Raw genomic sequence first — 17,741 nt, 5'->3', positions numbered from 1 at the left:
AGGGATGAAAAATGATCATGCACAATACAATGATACCTTTGCTATATTGGAGAGGAAGATAGTCATATAGATTTCAATTCATTTCTCCAATAGCACTATGAAGTCCAATTATAAGCTTGGTGAAGACCAATAGATACCAATTCTTTGAATTCCCATTCTTCACCCATATGAATTGAGAATCACTAATGATCAAGTGCACTCTTCTTGTTGTGGTTGGCTTGCTTCTTCTTTGATCATTGCTTGCTTGAGAGAACTAAAAGATGCACCACTTGAAATTTCATGATACCACTTGAAATTTCATGACTTGTTCTCTTTTGGGTATTGCTTGCTTTCTAGACCAATCTCTTGATTTTCTTCAACCAAGTACCTCAAATGTCCCTTTAGATTACCACTTCAATTTTAGCCATCCAAGCCTAGGGCGAAGTGACCTCTCTCCAAAGAACCATCCTTGATACTCACTTGAAATAACTTAAAAGAAAACCACTTAATCCACTTGAAAGATTTTGTTTAATTGATCCATATTGTTGGACTTAATTTGATGAATAACTTTGAATCATTCTTTAAGTCATTTTCTTTCTACTTGTTTAAGTCTTTTTGTTTCTATCAAAAGATCTCCAATTATTATTAGAACTTAAACTTCATCTTCATCTTGATCTTGGTCTTCATCTCTAGCTTGAGTACCAAATGCGTACCAGATACACTCTTTAAATAAATTGTCTTATACTCATCATTTGTCATGCTTCTATCTCAAACCAAAACCAAAACATAGGTACCTCAATCACTTATAGATATGATTCTAATTTGGGGACCTTTGCATCTAAGTGACTTTTGATCAATTCAATAATTGTCACTTTCTTGGCAGATTCTGTACTCTTCAAAGAATAAATCATATCTCCCAAAGTACATATCTAAAAACCACGAAATTTGGTGAAGATGTGACACACTAAGTCTTCTAGTAGCTGTAAAAATTTTAGCTTCTTTTCACTTCTTTATTGCTACCAGATTTCATATCTTTCCACACTGCTACATGCTGAAAACTGCTGCACTATAGCTGACAAGATCTACTCCAAATCCGAAGTATCACTTATCCAAATCTCATGAAATTTGCACGGCAACTAATACCATAAGTGTAGAGCATGCAGACCAAATTTCAAGCCAATACAAATAGATTTGGTTACTCAAACATGTCTATGATCACTGCTACCTCAGATTTTCAATATTGGACAGATTTCAATAATTGAGCTATTTTCTTCAAATTGAACCAAACTTGAAATCAACTTGTTTGAATACTCTCATAAGACATATGTCCATTCAAACCACTTACTAGAAGAAATCTTATGAATATATCCAATCAAACCAACTTCAAACTTGATTACTTAAGCATTTAATCCATTCAAACATCTCATAGCAAGCAACATATGCATATATATCCAATTCAATTAACTCATATGTACCCAAATAAACTTTGATCAACAAGAGATATGCCTTGATAGCTTATGATCATCTTTGCAAGCTTCAACTCCACTTATTTACAGGCCTTCAAATATATAAATAAATTTCCACAACTTGAATATGACACTTGTATGTTGATAGCATATGGACTTCACTCAATTTTGACTTGGCATTGGGATAGAATTGCACTAGGTTTCAATACTTAACTCAACATAAGATGAACAATAATAATTCCATTGAATCAAGTCTCCAATGCCATGGTACCTACAAATGATCATCCACTTTTCGATGGTACCCAAACTAGTTTGGGTCCTCTCATGTTAGACGCAACATACTTAGGCATAGTCTTAGTATGAATAGCATTTTTTTTGCAATACTAACCAATAAGGTACCATAACAAACCTTCCTAGGCATAATATTTGCATCAATTGAAATAGGCTTAGGATTCTCACTTAGGGGACATGAATTAGCCAAGAATTGATTCTCTTTTTCGAATATTTGGCAAATTTATGATTTTCAAAAACTTGAGAGAGATTTTAGATGGATATAGGGATTTTTATGGACTTGAGAGAACCATGTCACATGTGATTAGGCAAATAATCAACCAAGGGTAGCAATAATCACAATATGACAAGACTAGGTCACAGAGACCCCAAAACATCTATCCTATATCACACAAATGCACACACTAGCATATAAAGGGCCTTAGATGCACTTACAATGCATGTATGTAAATACATACCTTTGCCTTGAGCCCACAATATCACTACTGAGATAATACATGGCATGACAACATCATGTTGACCTCACTTGTCAAATAATCATACCATATATGAAATCAATTTTCATCCAAAGGACTACAAATAATACTAGATAAATTTGTTAGTCCACAATATCACCACTGAGATAATACATGGCATTACAACATCATGTTGACCTCACTTGTCAAATAATCATACCATATATAAAATCAATTTTCATCTAAAGGACTATAAATAATGCTAGATAAATTTGTTAGTCCACAATGGTGCAAAATAGAAACTGAGCTCCCCCTAAATAAGTACCACAAGTAATTTGAATGACTTTCAACAAGCACTTTATTCTTTTAAGAATTTGGGAGTCAATTTTCTATTTTGACCAACACAAAGTAATTTGCCATATTTAAATTTTGTTGAGACATACTCACAACCCACTTAGGTTTGATAGATCACAAGCTTCTGAGCAAATTAAGGATATATGAAATCATATGGATCAAACCTCAATTGCATCCCAATTAGTGCTCTAGTTCCTGCCATACTAGACACGTCCGGTAGACATACCGGACACGTTCGGCATGTGAAGAACATAAACATTTTTCCTTTTTGCCCTGGCCATACCAGACATGTCTGGTAGGCGCAGGACAGAAACAATTGAAGCGCTGCTTGTGATTCTTCATTTTAGCTCTAGTACTTCTTGTATGCTTGCATCTGAACAAATGCATTGCTCTACTAGAGAGCCATTAAAAGCATCATATGGCAAATATGATAATGATTAAATAAAACTAATTAGTCACTTCTAATTATTTCACAAATATGCTTATTTGTGAGCCATTGAGCACTAAACACAAAGTGGCTATCCTATAAGGTCTTTAGGTACTTGTTACCAATGGTAGAGATGAAGTAAACGATATGGTCATTGATTTATCTTTGGGTCAACCATATATGAGATTATGATAAGAATTGATTGATAGATTGAGTGAATATTTTCAATTTGCTTGCTCAACCACCCCGAAGCTTTCATCTCACCACCAAGTACCTACATTATCAACCTAAGCATATTTTGGTACCCAACTCTTGTTGGGTCCTTTTGGGTTAGTCAACAAGTGCTTAGGCACCCAAATGGCCTTAGTACTAGTTTGTGGTGAACACATCACCTTGCTAGTGCTAATTCCATTTGTGGTCTTCCTAAGCATATTATCATAAACAAATATGTTCGGCTTAGGGATGTTACCATTTGGGCAATCATAGCTTAGATGCCCCTTTCTTCCACAAGCATAGCATATGCGACCTTTGTTTGCTCTATGCTTGTTTTGCTTGTATGGACATCCATCAACCTTGTGGCCCATCTTATTGCATCCATAGCATCTTCTTGTTGCAACTTGGGCTTCCTTTCTTGCCTCCTTGTACATTGGGCATTTCTTGGTTGGATGCCCCAACTTCTTGCACATGAGATAAGTGCTTTGTCCATCACTTTTCCTTTGGTTGGCCAACTTGTTTGAGGTCGTTTGATTGGCCACTTCACACTTGTCGACCCAACTCTTGTGTGGACACATGGTAATCTCATGTCCATTCACTCCACAACCATAGCATAGTCTTTTTCCATGTTTCTTGCTCTTGGTTGTGTTGGCCTTGCTTGAAATGTGATTCTTTTATTGGGATTTGGAGGAAGCAAGGTTTGAACCCTTCTCAAGCTTCTTCACCATGTTAACATGGTTATCTTGCGAAGGTTGTGCTCTCTCCTTACCCTTCAATCGAATCACATCATTTCTTAGCCTTTCCACTTCTTCCTTAAGCTCTACATTGTCTATAAATTTTTGCTCAATCGAAGATTGGCTTGCTTGAGAAGCACACTCATTAGCACAAGAAATATTCAATTGAGATTGTGTACAAGTGAGTGTGTGAGTAGGAGGTTGAGATGATTTTACCGTTGTAATCACAACCTCATGAGCCACCTCAAGCATGATGCTTGATTCTACTAATTCTTCCTGAGAGCATTTGAGATGAACATAGTTTGCTTGTAGCACATTATATTTGCTTGAGAGTTCATCTAATTTTGCCTTGAGCTCAAAGTTTTCCTTCTCTAGTTGTGAAACACTAGAAGAGGAGTTAGTAACTAAAGCATGCTCAATTGATAATTTTTCATACCTCTCATTTATGGCCTTTAGCTCTTGCAATTTGGAGATGAGAAACTTTTCTTGATTTTGAAGTGATTGCTCTTGTTTCTCATTCTCTTCCTCTAGCTCATCATTCTTCTCAACTAGCTTCATGAGAATGAGCTTGTCTGTGTTGCTTAGATGATCAAGAGTGTAGCTATCTTCAATTTCAATATCACTCTCTTCTTGATCATCTACTCGTGCTATCTCCTTGGCTTGATCTTTCTTGCTAGCCTTCTTCTTGCTTTTCTTGGCCATGAGACACAAGTGATGAGTATCATGAGATACTGAGGTTGACTCATCACTTGGCCGCCACCGAGCTTGAGCCTCATCATCACAGACTGCCTACTGTCCGGCTGCCTCATCCATACCGAACATGTTTGGCAGGGATACCGAACACGTCCGGTATGTGCTTGCAGACAGCGCAGTCGCCTTGGCTTGCACCTCTTGCTCCGGCTCGACGCTCTTGAGGTCTTGTGAGGCTTCTTCGCCGCATGAAGACATAATGGACATATTTTCCATTGACTCGACCTCAAGTGCATCATCGCATTTGGATTTTCCATATACCTCAACGAGTTTGGTCCAAATGAGATGAGCACTCTCAGGAGGTGGTTGTCCATTGAATATTGCCTCATCTTGAACCTCTACACTCAATGTACTCAAAATGATATTAATAGCTTGAGCATTGAGTTGCACGCATATTTCTTCCTCTTTTGATAAATTCTTATAGTTGCTCCAATCAACTATAGGAAGAGGTATGCTTGCAAACACAATATGCTCAACAAGAGGACTAATATCTCTAAAAGCATTGAGTACATGAATTGACCAAGATAGAAAGTTTGAACCATCATTTTGGAGAAGCATCGGCTCCAACTCGATAGGCGTCGACATCCTTTTCTCACGGCGGTGAAGCTTTAGGTGAGAACCTCGCTTTGATACCAATTGAAAGGATCTAGGATGTCGCCTAGAGGGGGGTGAATAGGCGTTTCTGAAAAATCAACACCTTTAAGAGCGGAAACGATTAGTAATAGGAGTTTCCAAAATAGAAACTCCAAATCAAAGTAATACAACCCCTCACAAGTTAGCCACAAAGTATATAAAAGATACTAGATAAACCTAGGGAGCCAAACAACGGCAACCAAAGAGTTGAATCAAAATACACTAGTCAGTTAGTATCGGAAGTCCCGACAGTTTGGGTCAGAACTTCCAACGTGTCAAAAGTCCCGACGTTTGGGTCAGAACTTCCGACGTGTCAGAAGTCCTGACAGTTTGGGTCAGAACTTCCAACACAAACTGTCAGCACTCCGACCCCTACGGGAAATGAACTACAAGTGCTAAAATGAACTTTGTGATGCCGATAACTTACAAACCCACTTCCTAGTGGTAAGGTAAGGTGTTGGGTCACTCTCTTGACGTTGATAAGCCACCACTCCGTAGATCGAGGCCCAAACCCTAAGAAATAGCTAGAGAGAGGAAGATAACCAAATACATGTAAATTCGAGCAAATCACAACAACAACAAGCACGCGGGAGACAAGAATTTATCCCGAGGTTCGGCAGCCCCACAAAGGAGCTCCTACATCCTCATTGTTGAGGTGACCACTTTGGTCGGAGTCTCTTCCACCTCCTTGCCTCACTCAAGGATACCACAAAGGTCACTTGAGTTTCTTCACTAGAAAACAAAGGTAATACAAACTTCCCAAGGCTCTTCCACAAGATGGAAGCTCTTGGGCGACGTCTAGCCGGCTAGGGGAAAATCCCCAAGAGTAACAAATGCAAATCAAACCGGCTTGACGAAGAAATCAAGTGCTCAAGCTTGCTCAAAGTGTTTTTCTCACTCAATCCACTCTCCAATCACTCAAACCCTTTGGAATCAAAGTTGGAAGCAAAGGAGTGAAGAGAGGGGAGCCTAGAATGCTTGGGGGCTGTTTTGGCTGAGTGTTCGTTGCAATGAAGTGAGTGGGCAACGATTAGAAAGGAGGAGAGGGGTATATATACTCCAAGGCAAAATCTAACCGTTCAGATCTACGTCGGGAGTTCCAACGCAGATCTCGGGACTTCCGACGTATGAAGAAAACACTGTTCATGCGAGGTCAAAGTCCACCCGAGACAGCCAACGTCGGAACTTTCGACGAACGTCGGGACTTTCGATGGTCAGAACTTCCGATGAACGTCGGGACTTCCGACGTGCACAGTCAGCAGGTCAGTAGAACCATCGATGCCGGGACTCCTGGCTCACGTTGGGACTTCCGACTGTCGGGAGTTCCAACTCATGTCGGGACTTCCGACGTCCACAATCCCCGCGCAGGCTGTGACTGGGAGTCAGCACTTCCGGCAAGAGTCATGACTTCCGACTATCGGGAGTTCTGGCTTACGTCGGGACTTCCGACACCGATAGTCACAGAAAATTATTCTATGTGCTCGTGAAGTGCTAGAGTGTCTCTCTTTTGATTTTATTTAAATGCTTGAGCACTCTATCTTCCTCAGACCACTGAAACTTGCATCCCTCTTAATAGTACATCATACCTATTAACTCAAGATCAAAAGAAAAACAAAATTAAACCTTTTGAGTTGATCTTCTTTAAATTGATGCCGTGTCTTTCAATCTTCATCAAGTGAGGGTGCCAACATGTCAATATTGATTTTGTCACTTGAGCATAGCCATCTTGAGCACGTGACTTGATTCCATTCATCAAATATGAATAACTCCGAATGCTTCAAGTCACTTAAATCAACTTGTCCAATATAGATTTGATCCTTCACATCAACATGACCATCTTAGCTTGATTAGTACCTCAACTAAATGCAAGTACTTTCTTCTTCACCCTAGCTAGGTTCTTCGGCCGCCAAGCCATCGCTTGCCCTTCACCCTTGCTTAGTACCTCGAAGCCTTTCCTTGCTATCTTCACCATCTCAAGCTATTAAGTCACATCTTGTGTTGAATCATCCATTCATATGTATTGTTATCTTTTTCATTTTAATTTAGCAAGCTTCAAATATGAGACCATTCCATATGCAATCCCTCATGTCTCATTAACTAATACTCACGAGCTTGCTTTCACATAGTACATGGAAATCCCACAATAAACAAGCATTTGCATGAATTCCATTTGCATTGTTGTCTTGTGCTTGAACTAGATTGTTTATACAACAACACATCATTTTGGCTTTCATTAAGTACCTGTGAGATAACCTATTACCTGTCCACACTTAGCAAACGGGTTAGTTCTTTAATCACGTTGTCATTCAATCATCCAAAACCCACTAAAGGGCTAGATGCACTTTCACTTATCCGAGAAGATTATTTCTTTTACCCCCATATTAAAGTTGAAGGATGAATCTGAATTTACTTGGGGGGCAAAGCAGCAAGAAGCCTTTCAGAAGATAAAGGAATATCTATCAACACCGCCAGTTCTTCGTGCACCTAGAAGGGGAGTTCCTTTCAAATTATACAATGCTGCCAAAGAGAAAGTAATTAGGGCTGTTTTGACTCAAGAAGACGAAGGTAAAGAGTACGTGATTGCTTATCTTGGTCGTCGTCTTCTTGGTCCCGAGACAAGGTATGCCCATATTGAAAAATTGTGCTTATCACTGTACTATGCTTGTGCTAAGATGAGGCATTATCTTTTGTCTAGTACATGTGTTGTTGCTTGCCAGGCCGATGTGATAAAGCACATGTTATATCGGCTGATCCTTAGTGGGAGGATAGGAAAATGGGCATATGCACTAATTGAATATGACTTGACATTTCAACCATTGAAAATATTGAAAGGTCAAGTCGTTGCTGATTTTATTGTTGAGCATGGTATTGATTTAGATGATGATATCAATTACCTTACTTTTCCTCCATGGAAACTTTATTTTGATGGATCAGTTTGTAAAGATGGCCAAGGTGTTAGCATTGTTATTGTTTCTCCCAATGGTGCTAAAATTGGGATGCCAAGACGATTAGATTTCTTTTGTACCAACAATCAAACCGAATATGAAGCTCTCCGATTCGGGTTGATTATATTGCGTTCCATGGAGGTAAAACATGTCAAAACCTATGGTGATTCTTTGCTTGTGGTGCAGCAAGTTGCTGGTGAATTTCACTGTTTAGAAGGATCACTAAGAACTTATCTTGATGCTTGCCTTGATATTATTGACTATTTTGCTGAATTCCAAATTTGGCATATTCCGAGGCATGAAAATCATAAAGCCAACATGTTAGCTCAACAAGCATCTGACTATGACGTTGGTGTGCGTAATTTTTGAAGGGGACCATGACGCCTAAGAGGAGGGTGAATTAGACAACTTAGAGTTTTGATTTCTGTTCACCTCCATGTCCTTCAACTTGCCCAGGCTACATAGCTCCATGATGGCACTCAGTACCCCTCCCTCCTCTTTCTCAGAAAATTCACAACCCATGAACTTTAATAGCTTCTTAACGTGACTCTCTGGCTCAAGTAGCATTTCCTCGTATCTAAGGAACACTACCATGTCAGGCCTTCTCACACTCTCCTCCCATTACTGGACGACATGCTTCCACTGAGGGTCACCTGGACAACGGCCTTTCACAGAACAACTCCAAAGCCTCCTGGATCGTGAAGTCAACTCCAGGCGCCAACTTCCTCGTGAACAACCAGTAGAAGACTAGAGCATCCTTGGGTTCCCGGTAGATGTACACGATCCGGCACCCTGAGTGCTCCCCTGTGATGTAGTTAGGCAGCAAGGAGTAGGGAAGGTGTGTGGCTAGCACATGGGGGGAAGGGAGCGCTTCAAACTCATCCCTTGTGTTGAATTCAATTTCGAGGAACCTGACGATGTCATGGGGGCTGCAATGGCGCAGTGGATGGTCACCATCAAATGGCACATGTGTCGACCACTTGAGCGTTGCAAAGACGAGGTCCTTGAGCCAAGTGGTGCCAGGCTTAGGGAAGCTTGCAAGGAATACGTTAGTGGGCCTTGGCTCGAAGCACGAATGGACGAGTGGAAAGCCTGTCTTTAATGTTACCTCGACCAGCCAAAAGCTAGCATACTGGCGAACTGAGAGCGTTGGCCACCTGGTCTCGAGGGGAAATGAATGGATGATCCTGGCTATGTTAGTGAGGAGTCGTCAACAGCGCTGCTCCTTCTTATGCATTGTTCTCTGAGTGCCTAGAGGCTATCATCCTATTGGTGAATCGCAAAAGCGAGGTCACTGGTGCTGTATGTCCAGTCCAGTTGTTTGCTGTAGCCTGCATGTGGACAAGGGTGCCCAACAAGGATTGCATGAGGAAAACCTTATCTCAATTTTAGGTAACAGAGAAACCAAGTTACACTAAAAGATGATGGTACACAAGTTATCATCTGATTAGGAATCACTCAATGAACATCACCAAAGAAATTGATTGCATTGCAAAACAGTGGAGTAATACTACATCTCCAAGTCACATTAAGAGGAACCCGGGAAAAAGGATAACTACAAAGTGCTCAGGCTTTAAAGGTGTTCAGAAGTTGTGCACAATAGTTTTGCTCAAGATTGGATTATTGCTCCAAGTTAAGGCAAGCCGACTCAAGCCAAGGTCAAGCATTAGGTTATTCTGAGCTAGATTTCTTAACCTATCCGAGCAGTTTGTCATAAGGCACAAATATCATTCACGCGAGCTACCAATCTAAACCTATTTCAAGTAAGATGTATATAGCTCGACAGTAATTTTTGTTACTTGGCAGTGGGCACAACCAAAATCCTAATTGTTAACCTCCTGTAAATATTGCTTTAGCTATCTAGTTAATGAAGCGGCAGAGCACCTGGCCATTCGGCAAAAAACTTCTAATTGTCGTGACTCAACGTCAAATGAAGAACAGAATAAAGTGAATTGGCTCTTCGTAGGCAGCTTTCCACCTGAAACAGAATATAGGGACTAGTACAATTCTTGCTTGCAAATAGTTAAACAGCTAATGAGATACTGTACTATGCCTGCTATTCTATTCACTGACTTAGACTCTAATTCATGATAACCCGTGCGACCAGTAACTTGTATGTTTGTTCCTTTGCCACTGCTTAATTTGATTCTATACTTTTCCCATACTTGAAACCTTCTATTGTTATATGTACCTTCTACTCAACATCTCAACTGAAACAGATCAGCAGTACCCTATAGTTGTGACTATTTACTTATTTCACTACTAGTCCGTACATTTGGCAGACTCCATACAATTTTATTTTGGTCAATGTATACACTGTTTTCACCCCGGTAGCAAAGTTCACTTGAGATGCATACTTAGCTCCTTTCTAAAAGAGTGTGAATAAGTGATACATTGATCCATCTTTGTCAACAATCTACCTTTGAAGTTTTTCAAAGAGAGAGAAAACATAAAATGTGGACATTAACAAATCCAAAGCTATCTAATTCATATGCAGGAAATATACACTAGCCACTAGCAAGTCCCACATGAAGCCTAGCTATGAACTAACTGTGACTACGAGAAGTAGGCTGGACCAATCGTTGCCAGAAGGTTCATGTTCATGCCTCATACTTATAACATCAGGTGTCCCCAACCCCAAGTAGCAGCGATAGTTTTCAGAATCTACTACCCTTCAATCCGCACAGATAGAGTCTCCAATATGCGGAGCAGTGGGAGAGGGGAGAGATTGACAGGAACGGGAGAGGGATTTTGCGCACCAGGAAAGACGATGCCGGCGACATTGCGGCAGACCGTGTTGGTGCCCGACAAACTGTCCATGTTCGGCGTTTCCCTCCCCAGATGCAGCAGCTCCTAGAGTTGTTGATAGAGAAGAAGGCGTCCGCGGGCGTGGAGTCATCCTCGCGGTCGACGTGGGAGAGGAGAAGCCAGGGGCAGGTACGACCATGGATCTGGTGAATGTCGCCGGACGCATATCGCCGTCGGCTAGATGGCATCCGTTGTGTGTACCCCACACCTACAGGCCACAGCTCAGCTCTAGTTCTCCCACCCGTCACATGGTGTGGCCGGGCCAGACCACTGGGTCCATCTTTTCGTCTTGGCTACGGTTTGTCGAAGAAAGGAAAGGAAAAAAGGCCTCCTAAACCCTTAACTATTGCGGACTAATGCTCGGACGTTCCAGCAGACGGCGCTTCCGAAGGCAGCTCTCGCGCGATATCCCACACCGCATCTTACGGCCCGAGTCCGTATCCCATCTAGCATCAGTGCTCCCACGTCCGCATGCCGCACCCACGCCCATCACGTGCTCCAGCAGCCCATCTCGTGCCCCGCGCCCATCTCCAGGCCCCACATGGGTCCCAGTCACATGCCCCACTTACGGATGCGTGCCGCAGAAGCGTCTGCTAGACTTAGGCACCCGCACGGTGACCCACGATGGCGCCCCCAGCAGCAGCAGGACGGGTTGTGACGGATGAAACATGTGCTCTTTCTAGATCTATTTTAAAAACATCCAGATAAAACCTTGCAACATACGTCTTAAACAGATGAAATACTTGAAACATACGCTTGAAACATGCGTGCATAGTCATAGCAACACATGCAACATCGAGGTCTACTTTTGCAACATCCAGAAGAAACACTTACAACATGAGTCTGAAACATGTGAAACACTTGAAACATCCGCTTGAAACATGCGTATAGAGCCATAGTAACATATGCAACATCCAGATGAAACACTTGAAACATACGTCTAAAACACCTGAAATACTTAAAACATAAGTTTTCAACATATGTAACATCCAAGATCTACTGGCAACATTCAAATAAAATACTTGAAACATAAGTCTGAAACGCCCGAAACACTTAAACACAATGACGTCGGTGGACACAGCCTACCTGGTGGGAAACACCGGTAGCCAGCAAGCTCGTGTCCGGTGGACGTCGAGAGCAATGGTCCGGCGTACACCCCAGGCGTAGCGTGAAGGCCTCCCCTTCCTGCCGACGGGCGCGCAGGATGGGGGCGCAGGCCTCCTCTGTCTCTCCTTCTGCGACAGGCGAAGTGGATGGGGGCATCGCGCGCGATGCAGAGCGCGGAGCAGCACCGGATGTGGCCGGGCACAGCGGCGGAGAGGAGGACAAGTGGGAGGTGCAGCAGAGCGCGGCCACGGAGCAGTTGCGGCACTGCGATGATTTTTTTAAAAGAAATTGTGATGCCTAAAGGAGAGCGGGTAAGAGAGCCTCATGGGCATCGTGACCCCACCAATGAGGCCGCCCGGACGGACGGACGGCCTGGACAGAGCACTACCGTATTGCAATAGTCCGATTTAACTATTGAAACAGATTTTTTTCTTTAAAAAATAGTTTTAGGACAGTTTAGTCTAACATGCATCAGATGCCCTATGTGATGCCACATCAACTATGAGGGAACTATATTGATAGTTCAGGATCAAAGACTTTTATAAAAAAAAGTTATAGAAATAAGTTCCAAAATCTGGTTTAATCTTAGGGATTTATACAAATTTTGTTTTAGCTCAGAAAAATATGATGGACTTTCAGATTTTTTTAAAAAAAAAATCATGTAGTTGATGTGCATAGGTTAGACCCAAACAAACAAGACCACATAAGACCCAAACAATTTTAATCTATGTGCTATAATATTTTATCATGATTTTAGAAGAAAACTGAAACTCGTTTCATATTTTTCTAAGCTAAAATAAATTTCCTATGGATTTTCTAATATTAAACTAGATTTTGAGGTTTTAAGTTCCATATATTTTTAAAAAATATTTAGGAAGATTTTTAATTATTATTTTTTGTAACCTTTTTTTGGTGAACTCTATTTGACTATCCTAAACTATTAACAAGGTCCAGTTTATCTCCCTTGTGATTGATGTGACACTACGTCAGGTTAAACCGCCTTAAAAACCATTAAAAAAAAGGAAAAACAACCGGTTTTAATAGTGAAGGCGTCAAAATATCCAGTTTTATAGTTTGAGAAGGTAAGGTGTATCGAACTCCAACAACAGTTGAGACTTGAGAGAGGTCAGAGAGAGTCTTCTGAAGAAATATGGAGAGACCGAACAAAGACTCTGCAGTGCAGCATTTGAGCGAAATGGTCACGGCACCGTACAACTTTGCATGAGAAGCGAGAAAAGAGGACCTTAAGTAGCCCCACCCAGCTCGACAATGAGTCAATGAATGCCTGAATCAGCCCATAAGCACAGGAAATCGGTAGGCGTTTTTTTTCCTCGCAGGTTGAAAAGAAGATAAGTATAAAATCTGATGACACGTGACTTTATGGTACACTATTTACATAGTAACGCGTACTTTTTTTTTATTACATGGTACATGTGTCGGCCAGGGCTAGGCCCTCATCTCGTGCCCTGATGGGGGCGCACGAACCAACCTATGGTGGGCCTCCGTTTGCAGCGTTATAAAATGAAGGTGAGGGTCGGGCTCATGACATGAGGTTCACCGTAGCCGCCAACTCCTCACCTATATCTTAACCCTAGTCCGATCGAGAGGGCAGCGCTAATAGCGACGGGAAGTCCACCGCCCTCGTCGCCGCCAGGACGCCACCGCTCTGCACTGCGACCTCTTCACCGCCACTCGTCTTCCACTGTCACCATGGACAGCTCCTCCTCTAAGCCCACCGATGGTCAGCTACTTCTACTACCTCCCTCCCTCTCTCAGTTTGTCCATCCGATGTTATTCTTGCTGTTTAACTAGTAATCACCCACTAGTACTCATATAGTATGCATCTATACTCTCGATTGTCAAGATGTTACAATTACAAATGAGTTGTACATGAATTAATTTCCGGTATGACTATTGATGAAGTCCACATTTTCCCTCTATCACTGAGGAGCAGAGTATATTTCTACAACCAGCAATACTGATAAAACTACTAGTTGATCTTGAGATTATGCAGTTTGCAACCAATGTTGTGTATGCGCCAAGAGTGTGGTTCACGTTGTGCTCGAGAAGGCGAATCCAGTCCCTTGCAATGCATCCTCAACGACCTTGTCCAGCCTCTGCGCCATCTCTGGTGTCATGTGATTGCTCCAGTCCCCAGCAACTCCCTTCCTGAAGAAGCTTTCGTTCTTGGTCCCCAACCTAGTGCTTCCATTTCTGTTTACCTCCATGTCCCTCAGCTTGCCCAGGCTACACAGCTCCACGATGGCGCTCACCACCTCGCCCTCCTCCTCCACGCCGGAAAATTCACAACCCATGAACTTCGCTAGCTTCCTCACATGCATCTCAGGCTCAAGCAACATCTCCTCGTACCTAAGGAACAGCGCCTTGTCAGGCCTTCTCACGCTCTCTTCCCAGTACTGGAGGACGTGCTGCCACTGCGGGCCGCCCGGACAGCGGCCATCGCAGAACAGCTCCAACGCCTCCTGGATGGTGAACGACCGGACGTTAACTCCCCTCGCCAGCGCCGCCTTCCTAGTGAACAGCCAGTAGGAGACCAGCGCGTCCTTGGGTTCCCGGCAGACGTACATGATCCGGCACCCCGAGCGCTCCCCGTCCCCGGTGATGCTGCCAGGCAGCAGGGAGTAGGGGAGGTGCGTGGCCAGCACGCGCGGGGACGGGAGCGCCTCGAACTCGTCCTTGTTCTTGTCGTTGAGTTCGATCCCGAGGAACCGAACGCACTCGTGGGGGCTGCGATGGCGCAGCGGGTGGTTGCCGTCGGACGGCGGGTGCGTGGACCGCTTAAGCGTCGCGAAGGCGAGCGCCTTGAGCCAGGTGGTGCCGGACTTGGGGAAGCTTGCGAGGATCACGTTGGAGGGCCTTGGCACGAAGCAGGAATGGACGGCTGGCAAGCCCTCCTTCACTGTGACCTCCGGCAACCAGAAGCCGCCGGCGTACCGGCGGAGCGCGAACGGTGGCCACCTGGTCTCGAGGGGCGGCGAAGGGATGATCTTGACTGCGTCGGCGTGAGGCGTCGTCACCGGTGCCGGGCCTTCTTGTGCATCATCCTCTGGCTGCCTGGAAGCCATCGTGCGTGCTACCGATGGATCTCACGAAACGTCACTTGCAGCATGTGTCCAATTTTCTTGTTGTGGCCTGCATGTAGATGTACCTCAAAATTGAAGGGATGTCAAAACTTAGACCGGGAAATGAAATATAACTTGAAAGCATCAAAACTGGGCCAAATTTGCAAAGTCTAGGGGAAACCAGGCCAGATTGATTTAGGGCTATTCACCGGTTGCCAACAGCTAAAGACGGCATAGGCCGGTTTCTACGTGGGTGTTTCGGGTGAAGAACGAAGATCAAAACTGCATAGTAGGCGACTTGCTAGTCACCCTGGCTATTTAGACGTCCCTCTGTTGCGTGTCTAGAACGTGTTGTGCGGCTGCGGCCTCGAATGATCAAGTCCGCTAATATATGACTTGCCTGTTCGCTGATTGGTTTCTGGGCTGATAAGTTCGGCTGATGCTGGTTTATTATGAGAGAAAAACACGGTTGACTACCTGATAAGCCTTGGCTGAAACCAACCAACGAACATGCTGAGTACATGCAGTCTGCATCCGTGGAGCTAATTATCACGACCATGCATGGGGATTCCGTGCGATTCCCAAGCGTCTCCAACGAAGAATGTGCTCCATGATCGGCAGTGAATTCGTGATCGTGACATCAAAGGAGTGCAAGTGTTGGTCGACTGCATCCGTGGCTGCGAAATACCCAATCGTTGCCCAGGCATAAAGGTGGGAGATTGAGAGGAGACTAGGTTTGCAGACATCTCACCTTGCATGTTATGGGAAAAAAGACAAGAGGGAGAGGGGGAAGGATTTTGCGCACCCTGGAACAACACGGCGACGACGTGGAGGCAGGCAGGTCCTGTCAGCGGTCGGCGACTTCCTGGCGTGTTATATATACGCGCTTTGCTGTGGGTGATATATTTGGTATAGGAAAAATATTAGAAAATATAGCTTATATGTCTAATATGTTTTCTCATCACATTCTACGAAAGATTGGTCTATTTGGTACATTAAATAGGAAAATATGGGAAGGAAAGGTAACACTGATTTTTTCATTACAATGTTGTAAACGAACATAGATGTTGGTTGTCATTACATGGTGCTTATTCTAGGCCAGCAAATCAATGACATATTAGTGGAAAGAAGTATTTGATGGAGCTAGGCTCAAGCAGCTAGCACACTTAGATTCAAAGCACAACATTGGCTAGGATTACATTATAGATGGAAAGAGCAAAAACTACAACACAAGTACGTCTCGTAACGCGAGGGTTTACAAAAGAGTGAATTAGGATCCACTCCCCTTAGACGAAGCTACAACGCATTTTGTAAATATAGAATTACACCAAAGATTACACGGCGTCGAACACTAAATTACACCAGGATTTAAAGTTACATGGTTAAGAGCAACCTAGTACAACCAAGGCTTATTCAAGAAGTTGGGATAGACGAGGGCAATGGAGAAACAATAAGATAATGATTATCCAAAACATGGAGTATGACCAACAGATCCAGAAACATGAGACTGAGAAGTCAAACATAGTGAACCCTAAGACCAAACTAACCAACGGTAGACTTGAACTTATTCAAAAACCAGATCCTTTCTCAGATTACACCATCACCTCTGTCAGACGAACCTAGTTCAACAACGACGACCGGATCTCGTAGCTCTGCTTCGGATTCGAGAGGGGTGGGGATGAAGAAGAAGAGCAAGGACCAAGGGCATCTTATAGTGGCGAATGGAGATGGGGCGCAGCGCACCAGAAGTGGAGACGACATGGATGGGATACAGTGTCGGTTCACGCTGTGGGGATACAGTCGGCCATGGCACGCTCCCTGCGCAAGCGAACGGAGGGGGGAATAAAGGAGAGGAGAGAGGGTTCGCTCGACGAGGGAGGCGTGCGGGTAGCCGTGTCCCCAAAAGAAGAAAGAAGGGAGGGGGTCCGGTATGGGGACGAGGGCGAGGATCAAGAGCGGACTAGAGGGCAGGAAAAGGAGAAGCGCACAGTGCACGAGGACGACGAATGCGGAAAAGTTACTATTCAAGTAGCCTGGAGTGATTGGAACGCTTAAATTGCCGCACTCGCCTTGTTCACTCGCACAGTTCGTTTTCTCTCCTTTTCCTGCACCCTGTCGGTTCTCGACTCTCGCCCTCGCCCCCGTATCGGGCCTCTCCTTTTTCTTCTTTTGGGGCACGGCCGCTCGCACATCTCCTCGTCGAGCGAATCCCTCTCCCCTCCTTTTTCCTCCCTCCACTCAAGCTCGCGTAGGGAGCGCACCATGGCCGACGCTCTCCTCACCTCGTGACCCGCCAGTGTTTTCCTTCCACGTCGCCTCCACTTCCCGGTTGCTTGGGTGCGCCCGAGTTAGTTACATTTGCTCCACACCCATGCACCAGCAAAGCGCACAATAGACCGCATGCAAATTAAAGCCGCGCGCATCGCTAGTGGCCACTCACCCGCGCTCCTTTCACCGCACACTGGTGCCGTCCTCTCAGCATCACGCCGTTGTCGC

At 43.9% G+C, this 17,741-nt stretch overlaps 1 protein-coding gene and 1 pseudogene across 1 annotated transcript; both read right to left on the bottom strand.

The window, feature by feature from the left end:
- Positions 1-8,631: 8,631 nt before the first annotated feature.
- On the bottom strand, positions 8,632-10,858 carry LOC136455558 (cytosolic sulfotransferase 12-like; annotated as a pseudogene).
- Positions 10,859-14,190: 3,332 nt separating this feature from the next.
- LOC136454002 (cytosolic sulfotransferase 5-like) lies at positions 14,191-15,248 on the bottom strand. The gene has a single exon (XM_066454551.1). It carries the CDS (start codon positions 15,246-15,248, stop codon positions 14,214-14,216), a length of 1,035 nt encoding a protein of 344 aa, XP_066310648.1. The 3' UTR covers positions 14,191-14,213.
- Positions 15,249-17,741: the final 2,493 nt, after the last annotated feature.

The sequence above is a fragment of the Miscanthus floridulus genome, chromosome 5 (assembly GCF_019320115.1).
Source record: "Miscanthus floridulus cultivar M001 chromosome 5, ASM1932011v1, whole genome shotgun sequence".
NCBI lineage: Eukaryota > Viridiplantae > Streptophyta > Magnoliopsida > Poales > Poaceae > Miscanthus > Miscanthus floridulus.
The sequence above is the reverse complement of the archived record's forward strand: the minus strand, read 5'-3'. Positions and strand labels throughout refer to the sequence as shown.